The sequence below is a fragment of the Oncorhynchus kisutch genome, unplaced genomic scaffold, assembly GCF_002021735.2.
Source record: "Oncorhynchus kisutch isolate 150728-3 unplaced genomic scaffold, Okis_V2 Okis01b-Okis20b_hom, whole genome shotgun sequence".
Lineage (NCBI taxonomy): Eukaryota > Metazoa > Chordata > Actinopteri > Salmoniformes > Salmonidae > Oncorhynchus > Oncorhynchus kisutch.
In genome coordinates, this window is record NW_022261978.1 from 8,761,497 (window position 1) to 8,786,857 (window position 25,361).

General features: G+C 45.9%; 1 protein-coding gene across 1 annotated transcript; it reads left to right on the top strand.

Annotated features, from left to right (window-relative positions):
- The first annotated feature begins 5,320 nt into the window (after nt 1-5,320).
- LOC116352934 (microfibril-associated glycoprotein 4) lies at nt 5,321-24,378 on the top strand. Its single transcript, XM_031811072.1, has 5 exons — nt 5,321-5,326; nt 6,922-7,110; nt 7,803-7,899; nt 9,118-9,285; nt 19,755-24,378. Exons 1-5 carry the CDS (start codon nt 5,321-5,323, stop codon nt 20,033-20,035), a joined length of 741 nt encoding a protein of 246 aa, XP_031666932.1. The 3' UTR covers nt 20,036-24,378.
- Nucleotides 24,379-25,361: the final 983 nt, after the last annotated feature.

Genomic DNA, 25,361 nt, shown 5'->3' on the forward strand with positions numbered 1-25,361 from the left:
TAACAGGATGTTGGTGATAACAGGATGTTGGTGATGACAGGATGTTGGTGATAACAGGATGTTGGTGATGACAGGATGTTGGTGATAACAGGCTCTTGGTGATAACACGATGTTGGTGATAAAAGGATGTTGATGATGACAGGATGTTGGTGATGACAGGCTGTTGGTGATGACAGGATGTTGGTGATGTTTGCTGACAGGTGTTTAAACTCGAGCACACAGCCATGCAATCTCCATAGACAAACACTGGCAGTAGAATGGCCTTACGGAAGAGCTCAGGGACTCTCAACTTGTCATCGTCATAGGATGCCACCTTTCCAACAAGTCAGTTCGTTACATTTCTGCCCTGCTAGAGCTGCCCCGGTCAACTGTAAGTGCTGTTATTGTGAAGTGGAAATGTCTAGGAGCAACAACGGCTCAGATGCAAAGTGGTAGGCCACACAAGCTCACAGAACGAGACCGCAGAGTGCTGAAGCGCTTAAAAATGGTCTGTCCTCGGTTGCAACACTCACTAACGAGTTCCAAACTTCCTCTGGAAGCAACGTCAGCACAATAACTGTTCGTCGTGAGCTTCATGAAATGGGTTGCCATGGCCGAGCAGCTGTACACAAGCCTAAGGTCACCATGCGCAATGCCAAGCATCGACTGGAGTGGTGGAAAGCTCGCCGCCATTGGACTGGAGCAGTGGAATCACGTCTGAAGTGATGAATCATGCGAGACCATCAGTCCCATGGACTAATCTGGGTTTGGAGGATGCCAGGAGAACGCTACCTGCCCCAATGCATAGTGCCAACTGTAAAGTTTGGTGGAGGAGGAATAATGGTGTGGGGCTGTTTTTTATGGTTTGGGCCCATTGAAACCTCATCGAACACCTTTGGGATGAATTGGAACGCAGACTGCGAGTCGCCCAACATCAGTGCCTGACCTCACTGATGCTCTTGGCTGAATGGAAGCAAGTCCCTGCAGCAATGTTCCAACATCTAGTGGAAAGGCTTCCCAGAAGAGTGGAGGCTGTTATAGCAGCAATGTTCCAACATCTAGTGGAAAGGCTTCCCAGAAGAGTGGAGGCTGTTATAGCATCAATGTTCCAACATCTAGTGGAAAGGCTTCCCAGAAGAGTGGAAGCTGTTATAGCAGCAATGTTCCAACATCTGGTGGAAAGGCTTCCCAGAAGAGTGGAGGCTGTTTTGGCAGCAATGTTCCAACATCTAGTGGAAAGGCTTCCCAGAAGAGTGGAGGCTGTTATAGCAGCAATGTTCCAACATCTAGTGGAAAGGCTTCCCAGAAGAGTGGAGGCTGTTATAGCATCAATGTTCCAACATCTAGTGGAAAGGCTTCCCAGAAGAGTGGAAGCTGTTATAGCAGCAATGTTCCAACATCTGGTGGAAAGGCTTCCCAGAAGAGTGGAGGCTGTTTTGGCAGCAATGTTCCAACATCTAGTGGAAAGGCTTCCCAGAAGAGTGGAGGCTGTTATAGCAGCAATGTTCCAACATCTAGTGGAAAGGCTTCCCAGAAGAGTGGAGGCTGTTATAGCATCAATGTTCCAACATCTAGTGGAAAGGCTTCCCAGAAGAGTGGAAGCTGTTATAGCAGCAATGTTCCAACATCTAGTGGAAAGGCTTCCCAGAAGAGTGGAGGCTGTTATAGCAGCAATGTTCCAACATCTAGTGGAAAGGCTTCCCAGAAGAGTGGAGGCTGTTATAGCAGCAATGTTCCAACATCTAGTGGAAAGGCTTCCCAGAAGAGGGGAGGCTGTTATAGCAGCAAACAGGGATCAACTCCATATTAATACACATGAGGTTGGAATGAGATGTTCGACGAGCATCTGTCCACATACTTTTAGCCATGTGGCAATTTCTCACATGGAATAGCCTTCATTTCCCAGAACAAGAATAGACGGACGAGTTTCAGAAGAAAGTTATTTGTTTCTGGCCATTTTGAGCCTGTAATCGAACCCACAAATGCTGATGCTCCAGATACTCAACTAGTCTAAAGAAGGCCTGTTCTATTGCTTCTTCAATCAGAACAACTGAGCTGTGCTGAACATAATTTCAAAAGGTTTTTCTAATGATTAAATAGCCTTTTAAAATGATAAACTTAGATTAGCTAACACAACGTGCCATTGGAACACAGGAGTGATGGTTGCTGATAATGGGCCTCTGTATGCCTATGTAGATTAAAAATCTGCAATTTCCAGCTACAATAGTCATTTACAACATTAACAATGTCTACACTGTATTTCTGGTCAATTTTCTGTTCTTTTAGTGGACAAAAAAAAGAAGGAAATTTCTAAGTGACCCAAACTTTTGAACGGTAGTCTATATCAGGAGACGGAGGGAGAGATATAGTCTGTGATATATATATATATATATATATATTCTAACTGGAAATCCTAATATCTGCTTTCTAGTGATTCTTATCTCATTCTGAGATGGAGGAGAGGGGGGAGAGAGGAGAGGTGAGGTAGGGGGGGAGATATGGAGGGGAGGGGGGAGAGAGGAGAGGTGGGGTAGGGGAGGGAGATATGGAGGGGAGGGGGGAGAGAGGAGAGGTGAGGTAGGGGAGGGAGATATGGAGGGGAGGGAAAACAGACAGAGAAGGAGAGAGACACACAGACAGGCAGGCAGACAGACAGACAGACAGAGAGATAGACCAGACAGACAGACAAACAGGCAGGCAGGCAGACAGACAGACAGACAGAGAGATAGACCAGACAGACAGACAAACAGGCAGGCAGGCAGACAGACAGACAGACAGAGAGATAGACCAGGCAGACAGACAGAGAGATAGACAGACAGACAGACAGACAGACAGACAGACAGACAGACAGACAGACAGACAGACAGACAGACAGACAGACAGACAGACAGACAGACAGACAGACAGACAGACAGACATGCAAACAGACATAGAGACAGAGAGACAGAGAGATAAACAGACAGAGAAGGAGAGAGAGACAGACAGACAGAGAGATAGGCAGACAGACAGACAGACAGACAGACAGACAGGCAGGCAGGCAGACAGACAGACAGACAGACAGACAGACAGACAGACAGACAGACAGACAGACAGACAGACAGACAGACAGACAGACAGACAGACAGACAGACAGACAGACAGACAGACTGACTGACTGACTGACAGGCAGACATATATATAGACAAAATGTCAGACAGACAGACAGACAGACAGGTAGGCAAACATACATACATACATACATATAGATAGATAGTCAGACAGTCAGACAGTCAGACAGTCAGACAGACAGACAGACATACATACATACATACATACATATAGATAGATAGTCAGACAGTCAGACAGTCAGACAGTCAGACAGTCAGACAGAGAAAGGGAGAGTACTGCCCCCAGGTGGGGTTTACCAGCATTGCACAGTGAAGGGTGTGTGTGTGTGTGTGTGTGTGTGTGTGTGTGTGTGTGTGTGTGTGTGTGTGTGTGTGTGTGTGTGTGTGTGTGTGTGTGTGCGTGTGCGTGTGTAATCAACGCTGGCTTCCATCCCTCATTCCAGGTCCATGAAGCTGTATTAAAGAGGAGAGGAAATGAAGGGAGTAAACAGGATATGGATCTTCTGTCCCTTCTGACCTTGAAGTCATTACATTATGATGACACACACACACACACACACATTCACACACGCCTTATCAACGAATCCTGCTGGGGAGCGAGCGAGAGGCCTTCTTCCATCCATCAGCAGGCCCAGAGAGAAGCCTGGAGCTAGATTTCACTCTCCCCCAGAATGAGGCATCAACACTGGGGCAATTCTCTGCATGCCGGGGCAGTCTCTGGGGAGGGCTGGGGGAATGGAGGTGTTAGCACGGCTGGACTATGTGATATACCAGGTTGGCATGGAGAGATAGAAAGAGGTACTCCCATAAACCCCCCTGTTCTATACCTGCCCTCCCCCTTCCTCTCCCCCTGCTTCTCCCCCCCTCTCCCCTTCTCCCCCTACCCCTATCCCTCTCCCTCTCATCCCCTCCCCCTTCTCCTCTCATCCCCTCCCCTTCTCCCCTACCCCTATCCCTCTCCCTCTCATCCCCTCCCCTTCTCCCTCTCTCCTCCTCCCCTTCCTCCCCCTACCCCTATCCCTCTCCCTCTCATCCCCTCCCCTTCTCCCTCTCTCTCCCTCCCCTTCTCCCCCTACCCCTATCCCTCTCATCCCCTCCCTTCTCCTCTCTCTCCCTCCCTTCTCCCCTACCCCTATCCCTCTCCCTCTCATCCCCTCCCCTTCTCCCTCTCTCTCCCTCCCCTTCTCCCCTACCCCTATCCCTCTCCCTCTCATCCCTCCCCTTCTCCCTCTCTCTCCCTCCCTTCTCCCCCTACCCCTATCCCTCTCCCTCTCATCCCTCCCCTTCTCCCTCTCTCTCCCTCCCCTTCTCCCCCTACCCCCTATCCCTCTCCCTCTCATCCCCTCCCCTTCTCCCTCTCTCTCCCTCCCTTCTCCCCTACCCTATCCCTCTCCCTCTCATCCCCTCCCCTTCTCCTCTCTCTCCCTCCCCTTCTCCCCCTACCCCTATCCCTCTCCCTCTCATCCCTCCCCTTCTCCCTCTCTCTCCCTCCCCTTCTCCCCCTACCCCTATCCCTCTCCCTCTCATCCCCTCCCCTTCTCCCTCTCTCTCCCTCCCCTTCTCCCTCTACCCCTATCCCTCTCCCTTTCATCCCCTCCCCTTCTCCCTCTCTCCTCCCTCCCCTTCTCCCCCTACCCCTATCCCACTCCCTCTCCTCCCCTCCCCTTCTCCCTCTCTCTCCCTCCCCTTCTTCCCCTTTCCTTATCCCTCTCCCTCTCATCCCCTCCCCTTCTCCCTCTCTCTCCCTCCCCTTCTCCCCCTACCCTATCCCTCTCCCTCTCATCCCCTCCCCTTCTCCCTCTCTCTCCCTCCCCTTCTCCCCCTACCCCTATCCCTCTCATCCCCTCCCCTTCTCCCTCTCTCTCCCTCCCCTTCTCCCTCTACCCCTATCCCTCTCCCTTTCATCCCCTCCCCTTCTCCCTCTCTCTCCCTCCCCTTCTCCCCCTACCCCTATCCCTCTCCCTCTCATCCCCTCCCCTTCTCCCTCTCTCTCCCTATCCCTCTCCCTCTCATCCCTTCCCCTTCTCCCTCTCTCTCCCTCCCCTTCTTCCCCCTCCACAGCTACACACACACACACACACACATGCACACATGCACACACACAGACACATAAAGACAACCAGACTGGTGTGTGGTTCCCACCACGTCTAGTTTAGACCAGGTAGTGCAGCCTTGGTTAGGGGCTATAAGACAGACAGACACACATCACAGTCCACCACTACCCACTCTTCAGGATGAAGGTATGACTTAACTATTAACACTGATATGATATGTACCATATCCATGCAAAGTAAATGGATAATTCAAAACATTTTATTCTACTGTTTTAAAAGTCTGAATGTTATGTGAGGTTATGTGTGGATCTAATGTTGTCTGAATGTTATGTGAGGTTATGTGTGGATCTAAAGTTGTCTGAATGTTATGTGAGGTTATGTGTGGATCTAATGTTGTCTGAATGTTATGTGAGGTTATGTGTGGATCTAAAGTTGTCTGAATTTAATGTGAGGTTATGTGTGGATCTAAAGTTATCTGAATGTTATGTGAGATTATGTGTGGATCTAAAGTTGTCTGAATGCTATGTGAGGTTATGTGTGGATCTAATGTTGTCTGAATGTTATGTGAGGTTATGTGTGGATCTAAAGTTGTCTGAATGTTATGTGAGGTTATGTGTGGATCTAAAGTTGTCTGAATGTTATGTGAGGTTATGTGTGGATCTAAAGTTGTCTGAATGTTATGTGAGGTTATGTGTGGATCTAATGTTGTCTGAATGTTATGTGAGGTTATGTGTGGATCTAAAGTTGTCTGAATGTTATGTGAGGTTATGTGTGGATCTAAAGTTGTCTGAATGTTATGTGAGGTTATGTGTGGATCTAAAGTTGTCTGAATTTAATGTGAGGTTATGTGTGGATCTAAAGTTATCTGAATGTTATGTGAGATTATGTGTGGATCTAAAGTTGTCTGAATGCTATGTGAGGTTATGTGTGGATCTAATGTTGTCTGAATGTTATGTGAGGTTATGTGTGGATCTAAAGTTGTCTGAATGTTATGTGAGGTTATGTGTGGATCTAAAGTTGTCTGAATGTTATGTGAGGTTATGTGTGGATCTAAAGTTGTCTGAATGTTATGTGAGGTTATGTGTGGATCTAAAGTTATCTGAATGTTATGTGAGATTATGTGTGGATCTAAAGTTGTCTGAATGCTATGTGAGGTTATGTGTGGATCTAAAGTTGTCTGAATGTTATGTGAGGTTATGTGTGGATCTAAAGTTGTCTGAATGTTATGTGAGGTTATGTGTGGATCTAAAGTTGTCTGAATGTTATGTGAGGTTATGTGTGGATCTAAAGTTGTCTGAATGTTATGTGAGGTTATGTGTGGATCTAAAGTTGTCTGAATTTAATGTGAGGTTATGTGTGGATCTAAAGTTATCTGAATGTTATGTGAGATTATGTGTGGATCTAAAGTTGTCTGAATGCTATGTGAGGTTATGTGTGGCTCTAAAGTTATCTGAATGTTATGTGAGATTATGTGTGGCTCTAAAGTTATCTGAATGTTATGTGAGGTTATGTGTGGATCTAAAGTTGTCTGAATGTTATGTGAGGTTGTGTGTGGATCTAAAGTTGTCTGAATGTTATGTGAGGTTATGTGTGGATCTAATGTTGTCTGAATGTTATGTGAGATTATGTGTGTATGTATCTCTACTCTGGGTTGTTTTGCTGCATGTACTATACTGATAGCATTGAACAGTGACGTAAATGTTGATTTAATGTTTTTTTTTAATGTTGTTTGAATGTTGTGTGAACGTTGTGTGCATGATTTCCCTGTCTCTGTATCCCAGGTCTTTTTGCTCCTGTCTCTGCTGGCTCCTGTAGCCGTCCTCTCTCAGTTCTACCTCCCTCTAGACTGTGATGAACTCTATCAATATGACAACACCAAACCCAGTGGGGTGTACACCATCTACCCTGGGGGTCCCACCACCCCCTTACACGTCTACTGTGACATGAACACGGAGGGAGGGAGGTGGACTGTGAGTAGAGACCTTTGTAGATCATCTGTGATGTTTATGATGTGTTTGTTGTGCAAAATGCATGATAATATTATCACTGTCTCCCTCCTTGTCTTTCTCTCCGTGTCGCTCTCCCTTCACTTATCAATTACATTTTTCGTTGTCATGGCTTCGTTGTCATGGAAACATATGTTTACATTGCCAAAGCAAGTGAAGTAGATAACAAACAAAAGTGAAATAAACAATAAAAAAAATGTACAGTAAACCTTACACTTACAAAAGTTCCAAAAGAATAAAATGTGATATTATGTCTATATACAGTGTTGTAATGATGTGCAAATAGTTCAAGTTCATAAGGGAAAATAAATCCACATAAATATAGGTTGTATTTGCAATGGTGTTTGTTCTTCACTGGTTGCCCTTTTCTTGCGGCAACAGGTCACAAATTGTGCTGCTGTGATGGCAGACTGTGGTATTTCACCCAGTAGATATGGGAGTTTATCAAAATTAGATTTGTTTCAGAATTCTTTGTGGATCTGTTTAATCTGAGGGAAATATGTGTCTCTAATATGTGTCCCTTATCTTTATCCCCTATGTCCCTAACTCCCTCTCCCTTCCATCTCTGTCCTCCTCTGCTTATCTTTCTCCTTCTCTCTCTCTCTCTCTCTCTCTCTCGCTCTCTCTCCCCCCCCCCCTCTCTCTCTCTCTCTCAGGTGTTCCAGAGGAGAATGGATGGAACAGAGAACTTCTTCAGACCCTGGGAAACCTACAAATCTGGCTTTGGGAACGTGGCTGGAGAATACTGGCTTGGTGAGTACTCCTTCCAAAGGGAAGGGACTAGGAGCTAGAGGAAGGGGCTAGGAGCTATGGAAGGGGCTATGTGCTAGAGGAAGGGGCTAGGATCTAAAGGAATGGGCTAGGAGCTAAAGGAAGGGGCTATGAGCTAGAGGAAGGGGCTATGAGCTAGAGGAAAGGGCTATGAGCTAGAGGAAGGGGCTAGGAGCTAGAGGAAGGGGCTAGGAGCTAGAGGAAGGGGCTAGGAGCTATGGAAGGGGCTAGGAGCTATGGAAGGGGCTATAAGCTAGAGGAAGGGGCTAGGAGCTATAGAAGGGGCTAGGAGCTATGGAAGGGGCTATGAGCTAGAGGAAGGGGCTACGAGCTAGAGGAAGGGGCTAGGAGCTAGGGGAAGGGGCTAGGAGCTAGAGGAAGGGGCTAGGAGCTCGAGGAAGGTGCATGGAGCTATGGAAGAGGCTATGAGCTAGAGGAAGGGACTAGGAGCTATGGAAGGGGCTATGAGCTAGAGGAAGGGGTTATGAGCTAGGGGAAGAGGCTAGGAGCTAGGGGAAGGGGCTATGAGCTAGAGAAAGGGGCTAGGAGCTAGAGGAAGAGGCTAGGAGCTATGGGAAGGGGCTATGAGCTAGAGGAAGAGTATATGACCTAGAGGAAGGGGCTACAAGCTAGAGGAAGGGGCTAGGAGCTATGGAAGGGGCTAGGAGCTAGAGGAAGAGGCTATGAGCTATGGAAGAGGCTATGAGCTAGAGGAAGAGGCTATGAGCTAGAGGAAGGGGCTATGAGCTAGAGGAAGGGGCTAGGAGCTAGAGGAAGGGGCTAGGAGCTATGGGAAGGGGCTAGGAGCTAGGGGAAGAGGCTAGAAACTAGGGGAAGGGGCTATAAGCTAGAGAAAGGGGCTAGGAGCTAGAGGAAGAGGCTAGGAGCTATGGAAGGGGCTATGAGCTATGGGAAGGGGCTATGAGCTAGAGGAAGGGGCTAGGAGCTAGAGGAAGGGGCTAGGAGCTATGGGAAGGGGCTAGGAGCTATGGGAAGGGACTAGGAGCTAGAGGAAGGGGCTAGGATCTATGGGAAGGGGCTAGGAGCTAGAGGAATGGGCAAGGAGATAAAGGTAGTGGCTAGGGTCTAGGGGAAGGGGCTAAGAGTTAAAGGATGGTGTTAGGAGCTAAATGAAAGGGGATAGGATGTAAGGAAAGGGCTGAAATGTGACAGGACCTTTATGCTTTCTGTTCTTGTAAGGTCTGGACAACATCTTCCTCCTGACGATGAGGAAGAAGAATGAGCTGAGAGTGGACATGGAGGACTTTGAGGGAGGGAAAGTTTCTGCTAAATACACGTCCTTCTCCATTGATCCTGAGAACTACGGATACACACTGAGACTGGGCAGTTATGTAGACGGAGGGGCAGGTAATACTTCATCAGCTTTAACATCATCGTCACCTATGGTGTCACATCATAACTCTTCTCTTATGTGTGTGTTGTGGTGATTCGTTTCTGTATCATCAAAGGAGGAGAGACAAACGTATCACATAAGTCAGAGTTATACTTTAAATCTTTATTCACGTATTAATAAGGGAGCAGGTCAGTACAACACACGCAAATGAAGTGAATCGATTGAGTGCTCTGCGATAACGATGGCTGGTCGACGTCCCAACCTGTAGGTGATTTGTTGAGAGCCCCGACACAAAGGATACAAAGATCTTTTATAGCAAAGATACACCCTCTTAGTCTACCTTACAAATAACAGATGTGTGGAATGGGTCACAAGGTGAAATAAATTAATAAGACAGTAGACAGTATCTGCTGTAAAGACTGTTCTCATTGTGTAGAAAACATGGTCCCCAAAACAAAGTTCCTCTCATCATCATCCATACCGGAGCCATCTCCATCCTGGTACCTCCCGGCACACAAACACCAAGTCATTCTATGGAATGCGGCTCAGAGAGAGAGAGGACAAGACCATCATCAATCAGTAGCTGGAGTTCCATCTCAGCAGCTCTACTGACCATCATCAATCAGTAGCTGGAGTTCCATCTCAGCAGCTCTACTGACCATCATCAATCAGTAGCTGGAGTTCCATCTCAGCAGCTCTACTGACCATCATCAATCAGTAGCTGGAGTTCCATCTCAGAAGCTCTACTGACCATCATCAATCAGTAGCTGGAGTTCCATCTCAGAAGCTCCTCTCAGTTCAGACACAATAGAGTTCTAAGAACCCTATTTTGTTTCATAAAACAACCATTTCATGCAGTAACAGTATTATAAAATAATCTTGTAATTTCTCCACGATAGTGTTTAGTTCCTAAAGGGCGCTACAAATCAAATCAAATCAAGTGTCAAATTAAATCAAATTGTGTTAGTCACATGCGCCGAATACAACAGGCGTAGTAGACCTTACAGTGAAATACTTACTTACAAGCCCCTAACCAAGAATGCAGTTTTAAAAAATATGCAGTAAAATAACAATAGCGAGACTATATACAGGGGTACCGGTACAGAGTCAATGTTAGTTGAGGTAATTTAATTTTTCTATTTTTTATTTCACCTTTATTTAACCAGGTAAGCTAGTGGAGAACAAGTTCTCATTTACAACTGCGACCTGGCCAAGATAAAGCAAAGCAGTGTGACACAAACAACAACACAGTTACACACGGAATAAACAAGCGTACAGTCAATAACACAATAGAAAAAAAAGTCTAGAAACAGTGTGTGCAAATGGCAGAAGAAAGGCAATGAATAGGCCCTAGTAGCAAAGTAATTACAACTTGGAGTGATAGATGAGCCGATGATGATGTGCAAGTAGAAATACTGGGGTGCAAAAGAGCAGAAAAGTAAATAAAAACAATATGGGGATGCGGTAGGTAGATTGGTTGGGCTATTTACAGATGGGATATGTACAGCTGCAGCGATCGGTAAGCTGCTCAGATAGCTGATGTTTAAAGTTAGTGAGGGAAATATAAGTCTCAAGGTTCAACGATTTTTGCAATTCGTTCCAGCAGAGAACTGGAAGGAAAGGCAGCCAAAGGGGTGTTGGCTTTGGGACCAATGAGAAATACCTGCTAAAGCTCCGATGAGGCAGAGCTTTACCTAGCATAGACTTATAGGTGACCTGGAGCCAGTGGTATATATATATATATGACCAGTGAGAAATACCTGCTGAAGCTCCGATGAGGCGGAGCTTTACCTAGCATAGACTTATAGGTGACCTGGAGCCAGTGGTATATATATATATATATATGACCAGTGAGATATACCTGCTGGAGCGCGTGCTATGGGTGGGTGTTGTTATCGTCACCAGTGAACTGAGATAAGGCTGAGCTTTACCTAGCATAGACTTATAGATGACCTGGAGCCAGTGGTATATATATATATATATATATATATATATATATATATATATATATATATATATATATATATATATATATGACCAGTGAGATATACCTGCTAAAGCTCCGATGAGGCGGAGCTTTACCTAGCATAGACTTATAGATGACCTGGAGCCAGTGGTATATATATATATATATATGACCAGTGAGAAATACCTGCTGGAGCTCCGATGAGGCGGAGCTTTACCTAGCATAGACTTATAGGTGACCTGGAGCCAGTGGTATATATATATATATATATATATATATATATGACCAGTGAGATATACCTGCTAAAGCTCCGATGAGGCGGAGCTTTACCTAGCATAGACTTATAGATGACCTGGAGCCAGTGGTATATATATATATATATATATGACCAGTGAGATATACCTGCTAAAGCTCCGATGAGGCGGGGCTTTACCTAGCATAGACTTATAGATGACCTGGAGCCAGTGGTATATATATATATGACCAGTGAGATATACCTGCTAGATGACCTGGAGCCTGCTGGAGCGCGTGCTATGGGTGGGTGTTGTTATCGTGACCAGTGAACTGAGATAAGGCTGAGCTTTACCTAGCATAGACTTATAGATGACCTGGAGCCAGTGGTATATATATATATATATATATATATATATATATATATATATATATGACCAGTGAGATATACCTGCTGGAGCGCGTGCTATGGGTGGGTGTTGTTATCGTGACCAGTGAACTGAGATAAGGCTGAGCTTTACCTAGCATAGACTTATAGGTGACCTGGAGCCAGTGGGTCTGGCGACGAATATGTAGCGAGGGCCAGCCGACTAGAGCATACAAGTTGCAGTGGTGGGTGGTATAAGGGGCTTTAGTGACAAAATGGATGGCACTGTGATAGACTGCATCCAGTTTGCTGAGTAGAGTATTGGAAGCTATTTTATAAATGACATCGCCGAAGTCGAGGATCGGTAGGATAGTCAGTTTTACGAGGGTATGTTTGGCGGCGTGAGTGAAGGAGGCTTTGTTGTGAAATAGGAAGCCAATTCTAGATTCCATTTTGGATTGGAGATGTTTAATATGAGTCTGGAAGGAGAGTTTACAGTCTAACCAGACACCTAGGTATTTGTAGTTGTCCACATATTCTAAGTCAGAACCGTCCAGAGTAGTGATGCTAGTCAGGCGGGCTGGTGTGGGCAGCGAATGGCTGAAAAGCATGCATTTGGTTTTACTAGCGTTTAAGAGCAGTTTTAAATTGAGGTAATATGTACATGTAGGTAGAGTTATTAAAGTGACTATGCATAGATAATAACAGAGAGTAGCAGCGTCATAAAAGGGCGGAGCAATGCAGATAATCTGGGTAGCCATTTGATTAGCTGTTCAGGAGTTTTATGGCTTGGGGGTTGAAGCTGTTTAGAAGCCTCTTGGACATAGACTCGGCGCTCCAGTACCGCTTGCCGTGCATTAGTAGAGAGAACAGTCTAGGGTGGCTGGAGTCTTTGACAGTTTTTAGGGCCTTCCTCTGACATACCAGGCAGTGATGCAATGATCTCAATGGTGAAGCTGTAGAACCTTTTGAGGATCTTCCCAAAACATTGCTTCCTGTTGAACACGGAATGAGGAAGAGCTTGGTTTTGTTTGTTTGGAAAGTTTGTAGTTTGAAAGTGTATTGGTAAGTTTTTGGTAGCTACCTAGCTTCTTAGTTTAGATCCCGCGACGCATCAGTTGCTGGGACTGCTTGTCTCTTTCCAGTGGCCCTGCCAACCAAGGAAGGGTCTGAAGAGCTATTTGGCATCACAGCTAGCCTAGCTGCTAGCTAGCTGCATATCAAGCTAGCGAGGTTTTCTTGAACGCAGCCCATGACGCGGTTAGCCATTGTGTCTGGGACCGGGGATTGTCTCGAGGGACAATCAAGGTGGAACAACATGGTTGTGGACGGAATTGCAGAATCTCCACATGAGACCTGGACGGAGTCTGAGGACAAAGTGAGGTAAATGATGGGGGCAACGGTACCGGACGGCAGGCAGGCTCATAGTCAGGGTAGACAGAGGTCACTAATCCAGATGGGGGCAATGGTACCGGACGGCAGGCAGGCTCATAGTCAGGGTAGACAGAGGTCACTAATCCAAATGGGGGCAACGGTACCGGACGGCAGGCAGGCTCATAGTCAGGGTAGACAGAGATCACTAATCCAGATGGAGGCAACGGTGGACGGCAGGCAGGCTCATAGTCAGGGTAGACAGAGGTCACTAATCCAGATGGGGGCAACGGTACCGGACGGCAGGCAGGCTCATAGTCAGGGTAGACAGAGGTCACTAATCCAGATGGGGGCAACGGTACCGGACGGCAGGCAGGCTCATAGTCAGGGTAGACAGAGGTCACTAATCCAGATGGGGGCAACGGTACCGGCCGGCAGGCAGGCTCATAGTCAGGGTAGACAGAGGACACTAATCCAGATGGGGGGAACGGTACCGGCCGGCAGGCAGGCTCATAGTCAGGGTAAACAGAGGTCACTAATCCAGATGGGGGCAACGGTACCGGCCGGCAGGCAGGCTCATAGTCAGGGTAGACAGAGGTCACTAATCCAGATGGGGGGAACGGTACCGGCCGGCAGGCAGGCTCATAGTCAGGGTAAACAGAGGTCACTAATCCAGATGGGGGCAACGGTACCGGCCGGCAGGCAGGCTCATAGTCAGGGTAGACAGAGGTCACTAATCCAGATGGGGGCAACGGTACCGGACGGCAGGCAGGCTCATAGTCAGGGTAGACAGAGGTCACTAATCCAGATGGGGGCAACGGTACCGGACGGCAGGCAGGCTCATAGTCAGGGTAGACAGAGGTCACTAATCCAGATGGGGGCAATGGTACCGGACGGCAGGCAGGCTCATATTCAGGGTAGACAGAGGTCACTAATCCAGATGGGGGCAACGGTACCGGACGGCAGGCAGGCTCATAGTCAGGGTAGACAGAGGTCACTAATCCAGAGGGGGGCAAAGGTACAGGTCAGCAGGCAGGGTCAGGGGCAGGCAGAGTGGTAGGCTGGCGGCCTCGGAGTCAGGACAGGCAAGGGTCAAAACAAGGAGGGCGAGAAAAGAGACTGGAAAACGCTGGTGGACTTGACAAACAAGACTTACTGGCAACAGACAAACAGAGAACACAGGTATAAATACACAGGGGATAATGGGGAGGATGGGCAACACCTGGAGGTGGGTGGAGACACAAACACAGGTGAAACAGATACGGGCGTGACCGTATCGGCGTGAACAGATAGGGCTCATCTCATATGTATATACTGTATTCTATACTATCTATTGTATCTCAGTCTATGCCGCTCTGACGTTGCTTGTCCTTATATTTACATATTCTTAATTCCATTCCTTAACTTAGATTTGTGTGTATTCGGTATTTGTTGTGAAATTGTTAGATTTTACTTATTAGATATTGCTGCATTGTCGGAACTAGAAGCACAAGCATTTCGCTACACTCGCAATAACATCTGCTAAACACGTGTACGTGACAAATTACAATTTGATTTGATTTGATTTGGGTTACCATTGGAAAATATGGCCTTCTCATGCACTGATTGTCATGGATCAACATTCTCCCAATTCACCCTATAATTATTGTGGCCACCAATATGCTCACACATTCCCAGTTGTCCAGGCAAACTAACCATGCGCTCTGCCTTCTCTCCTATGCGAGCAGCCTTGCGCACCTAAAACCAAGAACCATTCAATAGAACACATTTTTGACTGATTGTCAGTGTTTTATCATCGGAGGGACATAAAAAAAACGCTCTGAAAAGTATCCAAACGATATAGCTCCTTATCAGGGTAGCCTGGTGGTTAGAGGCAGGGTAGCCTGGTGGTTAGAGGCAGGGTAGCCTGGTGGTTAGAGGCAGGGTAGCCTGGTGGTTAGAGGCAGGGTAGCCTAGTGGTTAGAGGCAGGGTAGCCTGGTGGTTAGAGGCAGGGTAGCCTGGTGGTTAGAGGCAGGGTAGCCTGGTGGTTAGAGGCAGGGTAGCCTGGTGGTTAGAGGCAGGGTAGCCTGGTGGTTAGAGGCAGGGTAGCCTGGTGGTTAGAGGCAGGGTAGCCTGGTGGTTAGAGGCAGGGTAGCCTAGTGGTTAGAGCAGGGTAGCCTAGTGGTTAGAGGCAGGGTAGCCTGGTGGTTAGAGGCAGGGTAGCCTGGTGGTTAGAGGCAGGGTAGCCTGGTGGTTAGAGGCAGGGTAGCCTAGTGGTTAGAGGCAGGGTAGCCTAGTGGTTAGAGGCAGGGTAGCCTGGTGGTTAGAGGCAGGGTAGCCTGGTGGTTAGAGGCAGGGTAGCCTAGTGGTTAGAGGCAGGGTAGCCTAGTGGTTAGAGGCAGGGTAGCCTAGTGGTTAGAGGCAGGGTAGCCTAGTGGTTAGAGGCAGGGTAGCCTAGTGGTTAGAGGCAGGGTAGCCTAGTGGTTAGAGGCAGGGTAGCCTGGTGGTTAGAGGCAGGGTAGCCTGGTGGTTAGAGGCAGGGTAGCCTGGTGGTTAGAGGCAGGGTAGCCTAGTGGTTAGAGGCAGGGTAGCTTAGTGGTTAGAGGCAGGGTAGCCTAGTGGTTAGAGGCAGGGTAGCCTAGTGGTTAGAGGCAGGGTAGCCTAGTGGTTAGAGGCAGGGTAGCCTGGTGGTTAGAGGCAGGGTAGCCTAGTGGTTAGAGGCAGGGTAGCCTAGTGGTTAGAGGCAGGGTAGCCTAGTGGTTAGAGGCAGGGTAGCCTAGTGGTTAGAGGCAGGGTAGCCTGGTGGTTAGAGGCAGGGTAGCCTGGTGGTTAGAGGCAGGGTAGCCTGGTGGTTAGAGGCAGGGTAGCCTAGTGGTTAGAGGCAGGGTAGCTTAGTGGTTAGAGGCAGGGTAGCCTAGTGGTTAGAGGCAGGGTAGCCTGGTGGTTAGAGGCAGGGTAGCCTGGTGGTTAGAGGCAGGGTAGCCTAGTGGTTAGAGGCAGGGTAGCCTGGTGGTTAGAGGCAGGGTAGCCTAGTGGTTAGAGGCAGGGTAGCCTGGTGGTTAGAGGCAGGGTAGCCTACTGGTTAGAGGCAGGGTAGCCTAGCGGTTAGAGGCAGGGTAGCCTAGTGGTTAGAGGCAGAGTAGCCTGGTGGTTAGAGGCAGGGTAGCCTACTGGTTAGAGGCAGGGTAGCCTACTGGTTAGAGGCAGGGTAGCCTACTGGTTAGAGGCAGGGTAGCCTAGTGGTTAGAGGCAGGGTAGCCTGGTGGTTAGAGGCAGGGTAGCCTGGTGGTTAGAGGCAGGGTAGCCTGGTGGTTAGAGGCAGGGTAGCCTGGTGGTTAGAGGCAGGGTAGCCTGGTGGTTAGAGGCAGGGTAGCCTGGTGGTTAGAGACAGGGTAGCCTAGTGGTTAGAGGCAGGGTAGCCTAGTGGTTAGAGGCAGAGTAGCCTAGTGGTTAGAGGCAGGGTAGCCTAGTGGTTAGAGGCAAGGTAGCCTGGTGGTTAGAGGCAGGGTAGCCTGGTGGTTAGAGGCAGGGTAGCCTAGTGGTTAGAGGCAGGGTAGCCTGGTGGTTAGAGGCAGGGTAGCCTGGTGGTTAGAGGCAGGGTAGCCTGGTGGTTAGAGGCAGGGTAGCCTACTGGTTAGAGGCAGGGTAGCCTAGTGGTTAGAGGCAGGGTAGCCTACTGGTTAGAGGCAGGGTAGCCTAGTGGTTAGAGGCAGGGTAGCCTGGTGGTTAGAGGCAGGGTAGCCTGGTGGTTAGAGGCAGGGTAGCCTGGTGGTTAGAGGCAGGGTAGCCTAGTGGTTAGAGGCAGGGTAGCCTAGTGGTTAGAGGCAGGGTAGCCTGGTGGTTAGAGGCAGGGTAGCCTAGTGGTTAGAGGCGGGTAGCCTAGTGGTTAGAGGCAGGGTAGCCTACTGGTTAGAGGCAGGGTAGCCTAGTGGTTAGAGGCAGGGTAGCCTAGTGGTTAGAGGCAGGGTAGCCTAGTGGTTAGAGGCAGGGTAGCCTAGTGGTTAGAGGCGGGTAGCCTAGTGGTTAGAGGCAGGGTAGCCTAGTGGTTAGAGGCAGGGTAGCCTAGTGGTTAGAGGCAGGGTAGCCTAGTGGTTAGAGGCAGGGTAGCCTAGTGGTTAGAGGCAGGGTAGCCTACTGGTTAGAGGCAGGGTAGCCTAGTGGTTAGAGGCAGGGTAGCCTAGTGGTTAGAGGCAGGGTAGCCTACTGGTTAGAGGCAGGGTAGCCTAGTGGTTAGAGGCAGGGTAGCCTAGTGGTTAGAGGCAGGGTAGCCTAGTGGTTAGAGGCAGGGTAGCCTACTGGTTAGAGGCAGGGTAGCCTAGTGGTTAGAGGCAGGGTAGCCTACTGGTTAGAGGCAGGGTAGCCTGGTGGTTAGAGGCAGGGTAGCCTAGTGGTTAGAGGCAGGGTAGCCTAGTGGTTAGAGGCAGGGTAGCCTAGTGGTTAGAGGCAGGGTAGCCTAGTGGTTAGAGGCAGGGTAGCCTGGTGGTTAGAGGCAGGGTAGCCTAGTGGTTAGAGGCAGGGTAGCCTACTGGTTAGAGGCAGGGTAGCCTAGTGGTTAGAGGCAGGGTAGCCTAGTGGTTAGAGGAAGGGTAGCCTAGTGGTTAGAGGCAGGGTAGCCTACTGGTTAGAGGCAGGGTAGCCTAGTGGTTAGAGGCAGGGTAGCCTACTGGTTAGAGGCAGGGTAGCCTGGTGGTTAGAGGCAGGGTAGCCTAGTGGTTAGAGGCAGGGTAGCCTACTGGTTAGAGGCAGGGTAGCCTAGTGGTTAGAGGCAGGGTAGCCTGGTGGTTAGAGGCAGGGTAGCCTAGTGGTTAGAGGCAGGGTAGCCTAGTGGTTAGAGGCAGGGTAGCCTACTGGTTAGAGGCAGGGTAGCCTACTGGTTAGAGGCAGGGTAGCCTAGTGGTTAGAGGCAGGGTAGCCTGGTGGTTAGAGGCAGGGTAGCCTACTGGTTAGAGGCAGGGTAGCCTGGTGGTTAGAGGCAGGGTAGCCTACTGGTTAGAGGCAGGGTAGCCTACTGGTTAGAGGCAGGGTAGCCTAGTGGTTAGAGGCAGGGTAGCCTAGTGGTTAGAGGCAGGGTAGCCTAGTGGTTAGAGGCAGGGTAGCCTAGTGGTTAGAGGCAAGGTAGCCTAGTGGTTAGAGGCAGGGTAGCCTAGTGGTTAGAGGCAGGGTAGCCTGGTGGTTAGAGGCAGGGTAGCCTGGTGGTTAGAGGCAGGGTAGCCTACTGGTTAGAGGCAGGGTAGCCTACTGGTTAGAGGCAGGGTAGTCTACTGGTTAGAGGCAGGGTAGCCTGGTGGTTAGAGGCAGGGTAGCCTGGTGGTTAGAGGCAGGGTAGCCTGGTGGTTAGAGGCAGGGTAGCCTGGTGGTTAGAGGCAGGGTAGCCTGGTGGTTAGAGGCAGGGTAGCCTGGTGGTTAGAGGCAGGGTAGCCTAGTGGTTAGAGGCAGGGTAGCCTGGTGGTTAGAGGCAGGGTAGCCTGGTGGTTAGAGGCAAGGTAGCCTGGTGGTTAGAGGCAGGGTAGCCTAGTGGTTAGAGGCAGGGTAGCCTAGTGGTTAGAGGCAGGGTAGCCTGGTGGTTAGAGGCAGGGTAGCCTAGTGGTTAGAGGCAAGGTAGCCTAGTGGTTAGAGGCAGGGTAGCCTACTGGTTAGAGGCAGGGTAGCCTAGTGGTTAGAGGCAGGGTAGCCTAGTGGTTAGAGCATTGGACTAGTAACCAGGAGGTTGCAAGTTCAAACCCCTGAGCTGACAAGGTACAAATCTGTTGTTCTGCCCCTGAACATGGCACTGTTCCTAGACCCTCATTTTTTGTCGTGTGAAACCTCTGTTCACTTGACTTGATTTACCATTATAATTATCGTCCTTGGTGTGGATGGCCCTTTAGTCCAGTCAATAAGCTCCCAAAAAATAACATCTTGTTTCATTTGGAATAGAAGCATGCAAATTGGCACATCTGTATATTTTTTTAACCTCAACAAAACATGATATACAGTTGAAGTCGGGGGTTTTACGTACACCGTAGCCAAAAACATTTAAATGCAGTTTTCACCATTTCTGACATTTAATCCAAATAAAAATTTCCTGTCTTAGGTCAGTTAGGATCACCCCTTTATTTTAAGAATGTTAAATGTCAGAATAATAGTAGAGAGAAAGATTTATTTCAGCTTGTATTTCTTTCATCAAATTCCCAGTGAGTCAGAAGTTTACGTACACTAAATTAGTATTTGGTAGCTTTGCCTTTAAATGGTTTCAACTTGGGTCAAACGTTTTGGGTAGACTTCCACAAGCTTCCCACAATACGTTGGGTGAATTTTGGCCCATTCCTCCTGACAGAGCTGGTGGAACTGAGTCAGGTTTGTAGGCCTCCTTGCTCGCACACGCTTTTTCAGTTCTGCCCACAAATAATCTATAGGATTGAGAACAGGGCTTTCTGATGGCCACTCCAATACCTTGAATATGAATATGAGATGAGTAATACATAGACTAAGATAGAGTAGATAGTATATGAATAGCATAACTGTTTCATTTTATTTGGTCTTCCACATTACCAGGCTACTATACCATTGTCTGTTGGTTGATTCTCAGGGGACTCCATGTCATATAGCAACGGCATGAAGTTCAGCACCTACGACAAAGACCAAGATACCTGGAGTGACAACTGTGCCAGGCGCAACATGGGTGGATTCTGGTACGGTGCCTGTACGCATGCTAACCCTAACTCCCTGTACGCCCCACATCAGGGAACTTCTTTAGCTAATATGAAGTTTTTTTGGCAGCACTGGAAAGGGGTAGACTACTCTCTGAAAAGCATTTCCTTTAAGATCAGGGCTGTCTCTGATGCTGTGGCTGTTCAGGAGCAGGAGTAACATACCTGACTCTATCAGTCCTGACCTAATGTCACCATCTCTAAATGACTCCACAAATACAATGTGGAGGAGGGGGCACCAGAGCTAGCCAGTCACTACATTATCACTGTAACACTAACACCTAGAGAACAATATGGTCACTACATTATCACTGTAACACTAACACCTAGAGAACAATATGGTCACTACATAATCACTATAACACTAACACCTAGAGAACAATGCAGTCACTACATTATCACTATTACACTAACACCTAGGATCAATACGGTCACTACATTATCACTGTAACACTGACACCTAGAGAACAATATGGTCACTACATTATCACTGTAACACTAACACCTAGAGAACAATACGGTCACTACATTACACTGACACCTAGAGAACAATATGGTCACTACATTATCACTATTACACTGACACCTAGAGGACAATACAGTCACTACATCATCACTATAACACTAACACCTAGAGAACAATACGGTCACTACATTACACTAACACCTAGAGAACAATATGGTCACTACATTATCACTGTAACACTGACACCTAGAGAACAATATGGTCACTACATTATCACTGTAACACTGACACATAGAGAACAATATGGTCACTACATTATCACTGTAACACTAACACCTAGAGAACAGTACGGTCACTACATTATCACTGTAACACTGACACCTAGAGAACAATATGGTCACTACATTATCACTGTAACACTGACACCTAGAGAACAATATGGTCACTACATTACACTAACACCTAGAGAACAATATGGTCATTACATTATCACTATTACACTGACACCTAGAGAACAATATGGTCACTACATTATCACTATTACACTGGCACCTAGAGAACAATACGGTCACCACATTATCACTATTACACTGACACCTAGAGAACAATATGGTCACTACATTATCACTAACACCTAGAGAACAATATGGTCATTACATTATCACTATTACACTGGCACCTAGAGAACAATATGGTAACTACATTATCACTATTACACTAACACCTAGAGAACAATACGGACACCACATTATCACTGTAACACTGACACCTAGAGAACAATATGGTCACTACAATATCACTATTACACTAGCACCTAGAGAACAATACGGTCACCACATTATCACTATTACACTGACACCTAGAGAACAATATGGTCACTACATTACACTAACACCTAGAGAACAATATGGTCATTACATTATCACTATTACACTAACACCTAGAGAACAATACGGTCACCACATTATCACTATTACACTGACACCTAGAGAACAATATGGTCACTACATTATCACTAACACCTAGAGAACAATATGGTCATTACATTATCACTATTACACTGGCACCTAGAGAACAATATGGTCACTACAATATCACTATTACACTAGCACATAGAGAACAATACGGTCACCACATTATCACTATTACACTGACACCTAGAGAACAATATGGTCACTACATTACACTAACTCCTAGAGAACAATATGGTCATTACATTATCACTATTACACTAACACCTAGAGAACAATATGGTCATTACATTATCACTATTACACTGACACCTAGAGAACAATATGGTCACTACATCATCACTATTACACTGGCACCTAGAGAACAATATGGTCACTACATTATCACTATTACACTAACACCTAGAGAACAATACGGTCACAACATTATCACTATTACACTGGCACCTAGAGAACAATATGGTCACTACATTATCACTATTACACTAACACCTAGAGAACAATACGGTCACCACATTATCACTATTACACTAACACCTAGAGAACAATATGGTCACTACATCATCACTATTACACTGGCACCTAGAGAACAATATGGTCACTACATTATCACTATTACACTGACACCTAGAGAACAATATGGTCACTACAATATCACTATTACACTAGCACCTAGAGAACAATACGGTCACCACATTATCACTATTACACTGACACCTAGAGAACAATATGGTCACTACATTACACTAACACCTAGAGAACAATATGGTCATTACATTATCACTATTACACTAACACCTAGAGAACAATACGGTCACCACATTATCACTATTACACTTACACCTAGAGAACAATATGGTCACTACATTATCACTAACACCTAGAGAACAATATGGTCATTACATTATCACTATTACACTGGCACCTAGAGAACAATATGGTCACTACAATATCACTATTACACTAGCACCTAGAGAACAATACGGTCACCACATTATCACTATTACACTGACACCTAGAGAACAATATGGTCACTACATTACACTAACTCCTAGAGAACAATATGGTCATTACATTATCACTATTACACTAACACCTAGAGAACAATATGGTCATTACATTATCACTATTACACTGACACCTAGAGAACAATATGGTCACTACATCATCACTATTACACTGGCACCTAGAGAACAATATGGTCACTACATTATCACTATTACACTAACACCTAGAGAACAATACGGTCACAACATTATCACTATTACACTGGCACCTAGAGAACAATATGGTCACTACATTATCACTATTACACTAACACCTAGAGAACAATACGGTCACCACATTATCACTATTACACTAACACCTAGAGAACAATATGGTCACTACATCATCACTATTACACTGGCACCTAGAGAACAATATGGTCAATACATTATCACTATTACACTGACACCTAGAGAACAATATGGTCACTACATTATCACTATTACACTAACACCTAGAGAACAATATGGTCACTACATTATCACTAACACCCAGAGAACAATATGGTCATTACATTATCACTATTACACTGGCACCTAGAGAACAATATGGTCACTACAATATCACTATTACACTAGCACCTAGAGAACAATACGGTCACCACATTATCACTATTACACTGACACCTAGAGAACAATATGGTCACTACATTACACTAACTCCTAGAGAACAATATGGTCATTACATTATCACTATTACACTAACACCTAGAGAACAATATGGTCATTACATTATCACTATTACACTGACACCTAGAGAACAATATGGTCACTACATCATCACTATTACACTGGCACCTAGAGAACAATATGGTCACTACATTATCACTATTACACTAACACCTAGAGAACAATACGGTCACAACATTATCACTATTACACTGGCACCTAGAGAACAATATGGTCACTACATTATCACTATTACACTAACACCTAGAGAACAATACGGTCACCACATTATCACTATTACACTAACACCTAGAGAACAATATGGTCACTACATTATCACTATTACACTAACACCTAGAGAACAATATGGTCACTACATCATCACTATTACACTGGCACCTAGAGAACAATATGGTCACTACATTATCACTATTACACTGACACCTAGAGAACAATATGGTCACTACATTATCACTATTACACTAACACCTAGAGAACAATACGGTCACCACATTATCACTATTACACTAACACCTAGAGAACAATATGGTCACTACATTATCACTATTACACTAACACCTAGAGAAAAAATATGGTCAATGTTATAGCAGCACGATGGGCTCTCTATCTCTTATATGGTCACTATATCATCACTATTGTTATCATCTTGGATGTTAAAGTAGCGTTTCATGTTATAGCAGCACGATGGGCTCTCTGTCTCTTATATGGTCACTACAGCATCACTATTATTATCATCTTGGATGTTAAAGTAGTGTTTCATGTTATAGCAGCACGATGGGCTCTCTGTCTCTTATATGGTCACTACAGCATCACTATTGTTATCATCTTGGATGTTAAAGTGGTGTTTCATGTTATTGCAGCATGATGGGCTCTCTGTCTCTTATATGGTCACTATATCATCACTATTGTTATCATCTTGGATGTTAAAGTGGTGTTTCATGTTATAGCAGCACGATGGGCTCTCTGTCTCTTATATGGTCACTATATCATCACTATTGTTATCATCTTGGATGTTAAAGTGGTGTTTCATGTTATAGCAGCACGATGGGCTCTCTGTCTCTTATATGGTCACTATATCATCACTATTGTTATCATCTTGGATGTTAAAGTAGCGTTTCATGTTATAGCAGCATGATGGGCTCTCTGTCTCTTATATGGTCACTACATCATCACTACAACACTGACACCTAGAGAACAATATGGTCACTATATCATCACTATTGTTATCATCTTGGATGTTAAAGTAGCGTTTCATGTTATAGCAGCACGATGGGCTCTCTGTCTCTTGATTCCACTGTTACTTGACTCAAATAATAATTAAAGCATTTCAAAGACAAATTGACTGCATTCTGTCTTTTTATTTACTGCATGTATTTATTTATTAGAATCAGTCAGATTGGATGGCTGAACGTGTCAAAAGTCAAGGTTGTAACAGGATCTTAGAGTTTTCATTGCAAAATGGTTGTGTGCATCTATCATCTTCATAAACCTCATATTCATCATCATATTCATCATCATATTCATCATCATCATATTCATATTCATCATATTCATCATCATCATCATATTCATCATCATCATCATCATCATATTCATCATCATCATATTCATCATCATCATCATCATCATCATCATCATCATCATATTCATCATCATATTCATCATATTCATCATCATCATCATATTCATCATCATCATCATCATATTCATATTCATCATCATCATCATATTCAGCATCGTCATCATCATATTCATCATCATCATCATCATCATCATATTCATCATCATAATCATCATCATATTCATCATCATCATCATCATCATATTCATCATCATAATCAAATCAAATCCAATGTTATTTGTCACATACACATGGTTAGCAGATGTTAATGCGAGAGTAGCGAAATGCTTCTGCTTCTAGTTCTGACAATGCAGTAATAACCAACGAGTAATCTAACCTAACAATTCCACAACTACTACCTTATACACACAAGTGTAAAGGGATAAAGAATATGTACATAAAGATATATGAATGAGTGATGGTACAGAACGGCATAGGCAAGATGCAGTAGATGGTACCGAGTACAGTATATACATATGAGATGAGTAATGTAGGGTATGTAAACATAAAAGTGACATAGTTTAAAGTAGATGATATAGAGAACAGTATATACATATGAGATGAGTAATGTAGGGTATATAAACATATTAAGTAGCATTGTTTAAAGTGGCTAGTGATACATTTTTTCCATCAATTTCCATTAATTTCCATTACTGAAGTGAGCTGGAGTTGAGTCAGTATGTTGGCAGCAG